Here is an 11,333-nt window from a genome sequence, read left to right as displayed (position 1 = left end):
TGCAGGTTGTGACGTAGTTATCTCCGTGTCTCACAGGCAGGGGGAAAATGAACAGGGTTAATTTAGATTCCAGTACATAAAGGCCAGGCGAGCAGCGGTAGAAATGATCAAATACATAAGGGTTAAAAGCCTTTGGACTCTTATTTATTTGACCAGGACATTCTCAGTTAGCTTTCCTACACTAGTTACCCATGGAGAGTAACCGGTGGAGCCCTTAACACTAAAATAAATAGATTTTGGGGGGATTTGTACAATTACTGCAGGATTATCTTGCCAGTTTGTAGTGACTAGGCCTAGGAGTTGTCACGTAGTCATATTTTGATTGAGTAGCATTCGTCAAATAAATAAACAAGAATGTTATTGATTTATTTTAAACACAAAGGTGATCATTCTTATTTCGTGTTATTGCATCCTTTGAATACAGGAATTAGCTGTTTTGTTTGTAGGAGAAAACCATAAAATATACTGTAAGAGAGTGAGAGATTAATGTTACATTCCCATAAACACGATTGAGTTTGAGCGCAAAGGAACTCAGTCTCTGTGCGTGAAGCGAAATAAGTATTTCCCGCGTTGGTTCTGGTGCATGACCTCCAACAACCTTCAATTCATTGAACTGCTGGGTCATGCGCCCGCTGATCAATCATCCCCTGGCACGGTACGTGCTGCAGGGTGGTGCACATTCTTGGACAGGAATACCAAATGAATAGATATTTGGGAAGAAAGCTGTTACGTATCCCACTCGCTGATACCCTGTGGCTGAACAGACTGAGGCCAGGCCGTCTCTGACATTGACCTCTCAATAGTGAATGTCAATAGTCTATAAACCCCTCCACTGGGCAGGGGGTGTCTGGTAGGTCAGCGTGCCCATTACAGGAAGTAACACTGGGCCTTTACTAGTCCTGTATTAACAGACCTTTACTAGTCCTGTATTAACAGGCCTTTACTAGTCCTGTATTAACAGAACTTTACTAGTCCTGTATTAACAGACCTTTACTAGTCCTGTATTAACAGACCTTTACTAGTCCTGTATTAACAGACCTTTACTAGTCCTGTATTAACAGACCTTTACTAGTCCTGTATTCACAGACCTTTACTAGTCCTGTATTAACAGGCCTTTACTAGTCCTGTATTAACAGACCTTTACTAGTCCTGTATTAACAGACCTTTACTAGTCCTGTATTAACAGACCTTTACTAGTCCTGTATTAACAGACCTTTACTAGTCCTGTATTAACAGACCTTTACTAGTCCTGTATTAACAGACCTTTACTAGTCCTGTATTAACAGACCTTTACTAGTCCTGTATTAACAGACCTTTACTAGTCCTGTATTCACAGACCTTTACTAGTCCTGTATTAACAGGCCTTTACTAGTCCTGTATTAACAGAACTTTAATAGTCCTTTATTAACAGACCTTTACTAGTCCTGTATTAACAGACCTTTACTAGTCCTGTATTAACAGACCTTTACTAGTCCTGTATTAACAGACCTTTACTAGTCCTGTATTAACAGACCTTTACTAGTCCTGTATTAACAGACCTTTACTAGTCCTGTATTAACAGACCTTTACTAGTCCTGTATTAGCAGACCTTTACTAGTCCTGTATTAACAGACCTTTACTAGTCCTGTATTAACAGACCTTTACTAGTCCTGTATTAATAGACCTTTACTAGTCCTGTATTAACAGGCCTTTACTAGTCCTGTATTAACAGACCTTTACTAGTCCTGTATTAACAGACTTTTACTAGTCCTGTATTAACAGACCTTTACTAGTCCTGTATTAACAGACCTTTACTAGTCCTGTATTAACAGACCTTTACTAGTCCTGTATTAACAGACCTTTACCAGTCCTGTATTAACAGACCTATATAGACGTCTGTAACACTGGGTCTTTACTAGTCCTGTATTAACAGGCCTTTACTAGTCCTGTATTAACAGACCTTTACTAGTCCTGTATTAACAGACTTTTACTAGTCCTGTATTAACAGACCTTTACTAGTCCTGTATTAACAGACCTTTACTAGTCCTGTATTAACAGACCTTTACTAGTCCTGTATTACTAGTCCTGTATTAACAGACCTTTACTAGTCCTGTATTAACAGACCTTTACTAGTCCTGCATTAACAGACCTTTACTAGTCCTGTATTAACAGACCTTTACTAGTCCTGTATTAACAGACCTTTACTAGTCCTGTATTCACAGACCTTTACTAGTCCTGTATTAACAGACCTTTACTAGTCCTGTATTAACAGACCTTTACTAGTCCTGTATTAACAGACCTTTACTAGTCCTGTATTAACAGACCTTTACTAGTCCTGTATTACTAGTCCTGTATTAACAGACCTTTACTAGTCCTGTATTATAAGACCTTTACTAGTCCTGCATTAACAGACCTTTACTAGTCCTGTATTAACAGACCTTTACTAGTCCTGTATTAACAGACCTTTACTAGTCCTGTATTAACAGACATTTACTAGTCCTGTATTAACAGACCTTTACCAGTCCTGTGTTAACAGACCTATATAGACGTCTGTAACACTGGGTCTTTACTAGTCCTGTATTCACAGACCTTTACTAGTCCTGTATTAACAGACCTTTACTAGTCCTGTATTCACAGATCTTTACTAGTCCTGTATTACTAGTCCTGTATTAATAGAACTTTACTAGTCCTGTATTAACAGACCTTTACCAGTCCTGTATTAACAGACCTTTACTAGTCCTGTATTAACAGACCTTTACCAGTCCTGTATTAACAGACCTTTACTAGTCCTATATTAACAGACCTTTACTAGTCCTGTATTCACAGACCTTTACTAGTCCTGTATTCACAGACCTTTACTAGTCCTGTATTAACAGACCTTTACTAGTACTGTATTAACAGACCTTTACTAGTCCTGTATTAACAGACCTTTACTAGTCCTGTATTAACAGACCTTTACTAGTCCTGTATTAACAGACCTTTACTAGTCCTGTATTAACAGACCTTTACTAGTCCTGTATTAACAGACCTTTACTAGTCCTGTATTCACAGACCTTTACTAGTCCTGTATTAACAGACCTATATAGACGTCTGTAACACTGGGTCTTTACTAGTCCTGAATTAACAGACCTTTACTAGTCCTGTATTAACAGACCTTTACTAGTCCTGTATTAACAGACCTTATCTAGTCCTGTATTAACAGACCTTATCTAGTCCTGTATTAACAGACCTTTACTAGTCCTGTATTACTAGTCCTGTATTAACAGACCTTTACTAGTCCTGTATTAACAGACCTTTACTAGTCCTGTATTCACAGACCTTTACTAGTCCTGTATTCACAGACCTTTACTAGTCCTGTATTAACAGACCTTTACTAGTCCTGTATTAACAGACCTTTACTAGTCCTGTATTACTAGTCCTGTATTAACAGACCTTTACTAGTCCTGTATTAACAGACCTTTACCAGTCCTGTATTAACAGACCTTTACTAGTCCTGTATTAACAGACCTTTACTAGTCCTGTATTAACAGACCGATATAGACGTCTGTAACACTGGGTCTTTACTAGTCCTGTATTAACAGACCTTTACTAGTCCTGTATTAACAGACCTTTACTAGTCCTGTATTAACAGACCTTTACTAGTCCTGTATTAACAGACCGTTACTAGTCCTGTATTAACAGACCTTTACTAGTCCTGTATTAACATACCTTTACTAGTCCTATATTAACAGACCTTTACAAGTCCTGTATTAACAGACCTTTACTAGTCCTGTATTAACAGACCTTTACTAGTCCTGTATTAACAGACCTTTACTAGTCCTGTATTAACAGACCTTTACTAGTCCTGTATGCACAGACCTTTACTAGTCCTGTATTAACAGACCTTTACTAGTCCTGTATTAACAGACCTTTACTAGTCCTGTATTAACAGACCTTTACTAGTCCTGTATTAACAGACCTTTACTAGTCCTGTATTAACATACCTTTACTAGTCCTATATTAACAGACCTTTACAAGTCCTGTATTAACAGACCTTTACTAGTCCTGTATTAACAGACCTTTACTAGTCCTGTATTAACAGACCTTTACTAGTCCTGTATTAACAGACCTTTACTAGTCCTGTATTAACAGACCTTTACAAGTCCTGTATTAACAGACCTTTACTAGTCCTGTATTAACAGACCTTTACTAGTCCTGTATTAACAGACCTTTACTAGTCCTGTATTAACAGACCTTTACTAGTCCTGTATTAACATACCTTTACTAGTCCTATATTAACAGACCTTTACAAGTCCTGTATTAACAGACCTTTACTAGTCCTGTATTAACAGACCTTTACTAGTCCTGTATTAACAGACCTTTACTAGTCCTGTATTAACAGACCTTTACTAGTCCTGTATTAACAGACCTTTACTAGTCCTGTATTACTAGTCCTGTATTAACAGACCTTTACTAGTCCTGTATTAACAGACCTTTACTAGTCCTGCATTAACAGACCTTTACTAGTCCTGTATTAACAGACCTTTACTAGTCCTGTATTAACAGACCTTTACTAGTCCTGTATTAACAGACCTTTACTAGTCCTGTATTAACAGACCTTTACCAGTCCTGTGTTAACAGACCTATATAGACGTCTGTAACACTGGGTCTTTACTAGTCCTGTATTCACAGACCTTTACTAGTCCTGTATTAACAGACCTTTACTAGTCCTGTATTCACAGATCTTTACTAGTCCTGTATTACTAGTCCTGTATTAATAGAACTTTACTAGTCCTGTATTAACAGACCTTTACCAGTCCTGTATTCACAGACCTTTACTAGTCCTGTATTCACAGACCTTTACTAGTCCTGTATTAACAGACCTTTACTAGTACTGTATTAACAGACCTTTACTAGTCCTGTATTAACAGACCTTTACTAGTCCTGTATTAACAGACCTTTACTAGTCCTGTATTAACAGACCTTTACTAGTCCTGTATTAACAGACCTTTACTAGTCCTGTATTAACAGACCTTTACTAGTCCTGTATTAACAGACCTTTACTAGTCCTGTATTAACAGACCTTTACTAGTCCTGTATTCACAGACCTTTACTAGTCCTGTATTAACAGACCTTTACTAGTCCTGTATTCACAGACCTTTACTAGTCCTGTATTAACAGACCTATATAGACGTCTGTAACACTGGGTCTTTACTAGTCCTGAATTAACAGACCTTTACTAGTCCATTATTAACAGACCTTTACTAGTCCTGTATTAACAGACCTTATCTAGTCCTGTATTAACAGACCTTATCTAGTCCTGTATTAACAGACCTTTACTAGTCCTGTATTACTAGTCCTGTATTAACAGACCTTTACTAGTCCTGTATTAACAGACCTTTACTAGTCCTGTATTCACAGACCTTTACTAGTCCTGTATTCACAGACCTTTACTAGTCCTGTATTAACAGACCTTTACTAGTCCTGTATTAACAGACCTTTACTAGTCCTGTATTACTAGTCCTGTATTAACAGACCTTTACTAGTCCTGTATTAACAGACCTTTACTAGTCCTGTATTAACAGACCTTTACTAGTCCTGTATTACTAGTCCTGTATTAACAGACCTTTACTAGTCCTGTATTAACAGACCTTTACTAGTCCTGCATTAACAGACCTTTACTAGTCCTGTATTAACAGACCTTTACTAGTCCTGTATTAACAGACCTTTACTAGTCCTGTATTAACAGACCTTTACTAGTCCTGTATTAACAGACCTTTACCAGTCCTGTGTTAACAGACCTATATAGACGTCTGTAACACTGGGTCTTTACTAGTCCTGTATTCACAGACCTTTACTAGTCCTGTATTAACAGACCTTTACTAGTCCTGTATTCACAGATCTTTACTAGTCCTGTATTACTAGTCCTGTATTAATAGAACTTTACTAGTCCTGTATTAACAGACCTTTACCAGTCCTGTATTAACAGACCTTTACTAGTCCTGTATTAACAGACCTTTACCAGTCCTGTATTAACAGACCTTTACTAGTCCTATATTAACAGACCTTTACTAGTCCTGTATTCACAGACCTTTACTAGTCCTGTATTCACAGACCTTTACTAGTCCTGTATTAACAGACCTTTACTAGTACTGTATAACAGACCTTTACTAGTCCTGTATTAACAGACCTTTACTAGTCCTGTATTAACAGACCTTTACTAGTCCTGTATTAACAGACCTTTACTAGTCCTGTATTAACAGACCTTTACTAGTCCTGTATTAACAGACCTTTACTAGTCCTGTATTAACAGACCTTTACTAGTCCTGTATTAACAGACCTTTACTAGTCCTGTATTCACAGACCTTTACTAGTCCTGTATTAACAGACCTTTACTAGTCCTGTTTTCACAGACCTTTACTAGTCCTGTATTAACAGACCTATATAGACGTCTGTAACACTGGGTCTTTACTAGTCCTGAATTAACAGACCTTTACTAGTCCTGTATTAACAGACCTTTACTAGTCCTGTATTAACAGACCTTATCTAGTCCTGTATTAACAGACCTTATCTAGTCCTGTATTAACAGACCTTTACTAGTCCTGTATTACTAGTCCTGTATTAACAGACCTTTACTAGTCCTGTATTAACAGACCTTTACTAGTCCTGTATTCACAGACCTTTACTAGTCCTGTATTCACAGACCTTTACTAGTCCTGTATTAACAGACCTTTACTAGTCCTGTATTAACAGACCTTTACTAGTCCTGTATTACTAGTCCTGTATTAACAGACCTTTACTAGTCCTGTATTAACAGACCTTTACCAGTTCTTTATTAACAGACCTTTACTAGTCCTGTATTAACAGACCGATATAGACGTCTGTAACACTGGGTCTTTACTAGTCCTGTATTAACAGACCTTTACTAGTCCTGTATTAACAGACCTTTACTAGTCCTGTATTAACAGACCTTTACTAGTCCTGTATTAACAGACCTTTACTAGTCCTGTATTAACAGACCTTTACTAGTCCTGTATTAACAGACCTTTACTAGTCCTGTATTAACATACCTTTACTAGTCCTATATTAACAGACCTTTACAAGTCCTGTATTAACAGACCTTTACTAGTCCTGTATTAACAGACCTTTACTATTCCTGTATTAACAGACCTTTACTAGTCCTGTATTAACAGACCTTTACTAGTCCTGTATTAACATACCTTTACTAGTCCTATATTAACAGACCTTTACAAGTCCTGTATTAACAGACCTTTACTAGTCCTGTATTAACAGACCTTTACTAGTCCTGTATTAACAGACCTTTACTAGTCCTGTATTAACAGACCTTTACTAGTCCTGTATTAACAGACCTTTACAAGTCCTGTATTAACAGACCTTTACTAGTCCCGTATTAACAGACCTTTACTAGTCCTGTATTAACAGACCTTTACTAGTCCTGTATTAACAGACCTTTACTAGTCCCGTATTAACATACCTTTACTAGTCCTATATTAACAGACCTTTACAAGTCCTGTATTAACAGACCTTTACTAGTCCTGTATTAACAGACCTTTACTAGTCCTGTATTAACAGACCTTTACTAGTCCTGTATTAACAGACCTTTACTAGTCCTGTATTAACAGACCTTTACTAGTCCTGTATTAACAGACCTTTACTAGTCCTGTATTAACAGACCTTTACTAGTCCTGTATTAACAGACCTTTACTAGTTCTGTATTAACAGACCTATACAGACGTCTGCAGCACAGGCAACCCCCCCTCTACTTCCACAGCCTTCATTGTTCAGTAATTATATGGTTATTCTGCCTTCAGCTTCCTTTCCATCATCTGCAATGAGGGGGAGGAGACGAGGAAGCCTCTGAGAATGCAGCCTCATTCCCTAGTCTTGTCTGTCCTCCAGTGTGCCCTTGACTACTTCTGTGATCAGATCTCTCTCCCCCTCCATGCCAAATGATGGTCCTATCCTGGACAAAAATAATATTGCTCAGATTTGGCCTCGGCCGACTCTGTTCTTGCTGCTGTGAGGTATAATGATGCATCCAGAGGGCTTGTCAAGGTCATTTCCAGTCTTAACGTGACAATACTCTGTTATATGACCCTTTACCTCAGACGGTCATCATTACAAATGATGTAATTACTATTACTAATACAGTACACTGTTGTATATACAGCGTTACTACACTGGTATAACAGGTACTTCATGTAAAGTAGTTTTACCAAATACAATTCAATGAAATTATATACAAAAAGACACCAGACAATTGTAACTGGAACACATTAATGTTTAATTCAGTAAAAGAGTGAATACAGCTGGTGGTATAATTCCTGCCTGTTCCAGCCTCTTCTCAAGAGCAAACTATTTTACACAACCTGTTCAACTGTCTTCAAAAGCCTCCACTAAATCAACAACTCATAAGGCATGTTAGTTCATCACTATTTTATCCGGGTACTTCTAGTGTGGGGACGACGAGGAACTAAAATAGAATTACTAAGATTCTGTGTGATTACATACATATATCATCTGCACATGTTTTTTTGTTGTTGTTGCAATAAATATCTAGTCTTATATATAACACAGTAGTAAATGTACAGGAATATAATGCCAGTGATTTGGGAGACACCTGAAACGACAGAGCATGTGTGTGTGAGGTTAGTGAAATTAAAGGGGCAGTGCACAGATGTCTAATGGCTTTCTATTGGTCCAATAGACGACAGAAACCATTTTACTGTTCTTTATATATATTTACATCTCTCTCTCCCTCTCTCTTACCAAGTGGTTAAAGCTTACAGTATCAAAACACAGTCACATTATATGTATATATCAATATATATCAAATAGAATATAGAATATAGAATAGGAATCATGTATATTCTCGATAAGAGTATAAAAACACAGCCGACGATGGGGAGAGGAAAGGTTGCGTTTATGGCGTCGTTTTGCCTGGATCTGATTGGCTTTGAGCATATGACCTCATAGCAGGATAGCAGCACACTGGAATCCCATTGGTCGTCGTCATAGTTACATGGAGTCATTGTCGAAGTCGGTAGGCTCGATGACCTCTGGTGTCATAACCCTGCCCATGAACAGAACAGAACCTGGAGAGGAGGAGAGAAAGAAACGGTCAGGTAAGACCCTAGGGTCAGATACATACTGTATATGATCAGAGGCAGAGGGACGGACAGACGGACAGTGTAACACACACCTGTCCTGCGGTTTCTGATGATGAAGAAGAAGGGGTGATCAGCCATGACCTGGGGGTACAAAACCAGAGTCCTGGTGAGGGCTATCATTCCTACAGGACACAGAGAGGGAGAGAGAGAGAGAACATTCAACACACTGGAAGAATCTCCGTTGCGAGGATGAGAGGAGTATGCAACTGAGATTCTCTCAGTGACATTTAAATCTACTGACACTGAACAGACAGCAGGAGGGGGCACTGTTTATATACCATCCATATGGAAGACAACACAGTACTGCACTGGGAAGACAACACAGTACTGCACTGGGAAGACAACACAGTACTGCACTGGGAAGACAACACAGTACTGCATTGGGAAGACAACACAGTACTGCACTGGGAAGACAACACAGTACTGCACTGGGAAGACAACACAGTACTGCACTGGGAAGACAACACAGTACTGCAGTGGGAAGACAACACAGTACTGCAGTGGGAAGACAACACAGTACTGCAGTGGGAAGACAACACAGTACTGCACTGGGAAGACAACACAGTACTGCACTGGGAAGACAACACAGTACTGCACTGGGAAGACAACACAGTACTGCACTGGGAAGACAACACAGTACTGCACTGGGAAGACAACACAGTACTGCACTGGGAAGACAACACAGTACTGCACTGGGAAGACAACACAGTACTGCATTGGGAAGACAACACAGTACTGCACTGGGAAGACAACACAGTACTGCAGTGGGAAGACAATACAGTACTGCATTGGGAAGACAACACAGTACTGCAGTGGGAAGACAACACAGTACTGCACTGGGAAGACAACACAGTACTGCACTGGGAAGACAACACAGTACTGCACTGGGAAGACAACACAGTACTGCACTGGGAAGACAACACAGTACTGCAGTGGGAAGAAAACACAGTACTGCAGTGGGAAGACAACACAGTACTGCATTGGGAAGACAACACAGTACTGCATTGGGAAGACAACACAGTACTGCAGTGGGAAAACAACACAGTACTGCAGTGGGAAGACAACACAGTACTGCATTGGGAAGACAACACAGTACTGCAGTGGGAAAACAACACAGTACTGCAGTGGGAAGACAACACAGTACTGCATTGGGAAGACAACACAGTACTGCATTGGGAAGACAACACAGTACTGCAGTGGGAAAACAACACAGTACTGCAGTGGGAAAACAACACAGTACTGCAGTGGGAAGACAACACAGTACTGCATTGGGAAGACAACACAGTACTGCATTGGGAAGACAACACAGTACTGCAGTGGGAAAACAACACAGTACTGCAGTGGGAAGACAACACAGGATCGACTCTGATAGAGATTGACAAGAACAATAGAAAAGAGACTTGGGTCTAATAGGTGGAGAGAGGGATAGAGAGATAGAGAGAGACTGGGGACTAATAAGTGGAGAGAGGGATAGAGAGAGGGATAAAGAGAGAGAGATAGAGAGGGATAAAGAAAGAGACTGGGGACTAATAGGTGAAGAGAATGATTGAGAGAGAGATAAAGAGAGAGAGAGAGATAGAGAGGGATAATGAGAGAGAGATAGAGAGAGGGAGAGGGTTAAAGAGAGGAATAGAGAGAAGGATAGAGAGAAGGAAAGAGACTGGGGACTAATCGGTGGAGAGAAAGATAGAGAGAGAACAGGTGGATACAGAGAAGAAAACATTTAAAACCAAGAGAGAGAGAGAGAGATGCAGAGAATGAAATAATACTGTCAAAGCGAAGGTCAAACTGAGAAGAAAAGAGAGAGAGAGACGAAGAGAGAGCAGAAAGACGGTAGACAGTAAGGGTAGAAAACAGAAAGGGTAGAAAACAGAAAGGGTAGAAAACAGTAAGGGTAGAAAACAGTAAGGGTAGAAAACAGTAAGGGTAGAAAACAGAAAGGGTAGAAAACAGTAAGGGTAGAAAACAGTAAGGGTAGAAAACAGTAAGGGTAGAAAACAGAAAGGGTAGAAACAGTAAGGGTAGAAAACAGAAAGGGTAGAAAACAGAAAGGGTAGAAAACAGTAAGGGTAGAAAACAGAAAGGGTAGAAAACAGAAAGGGTAGAAAACAGTAAGGGTAGAAAACAGTAAGGGTAGAAAACAGAAAGGGTAGAAAACAGTAAGGGTAGAAAACAGTAAGGGTA

At 39.2% G+C, this 11,333-nt stretch overlaps 1 protein-coding gene across 3 annotated transcripts in view; it reads right to left on the bottom strand.

The window, feature by feature from the left end:
- Window positions 1–8,242: 8,242 nt before the first annotated feature.
- The window catches only part of neus (Neuroserpin), a 59,924-nt gene continuing 56,833 nt past the window's right edge, over window positions 8,243–11,333 (bottom strand). For all 3 annotated transcript variants that reach the window (XM_045702912.1, NM_001140417.1, XM_045702913.1), the window contains 2 exon segments: window positions 9,182–9,271; window positions 8,243–9,074 (listed from right to left, as the gene is read on the bottom strand). In XM_045702912.1, coding sequence (XP_045558868.1) covers window positions 8,998–9,074; window positions 9,182–9,271 — 167 coding nt within the window. In that variant the 3' untranslated portion in view covers window positions 8,243–8,997.

Source organism: Salmo salar, chromosome ssa20 (assembly GCF_905237065.1).
Source record: "Salmo salar chromosome ssa20, Ssal_v3.1, whole genome shotgun sequence".
NCBI classification, from domain to species: domain Eukaryota; kingdom Metazoa; phylum Chordata; class Actinopteri; order Salmoniformes; family Salmonidae; genus Salmo; species Salmo salar.
The sequence above is the reverse complement of the archived record's forward strand: the minus strand, read 5'-3'. Positions and strand labels throughout refer to the sequence as shown.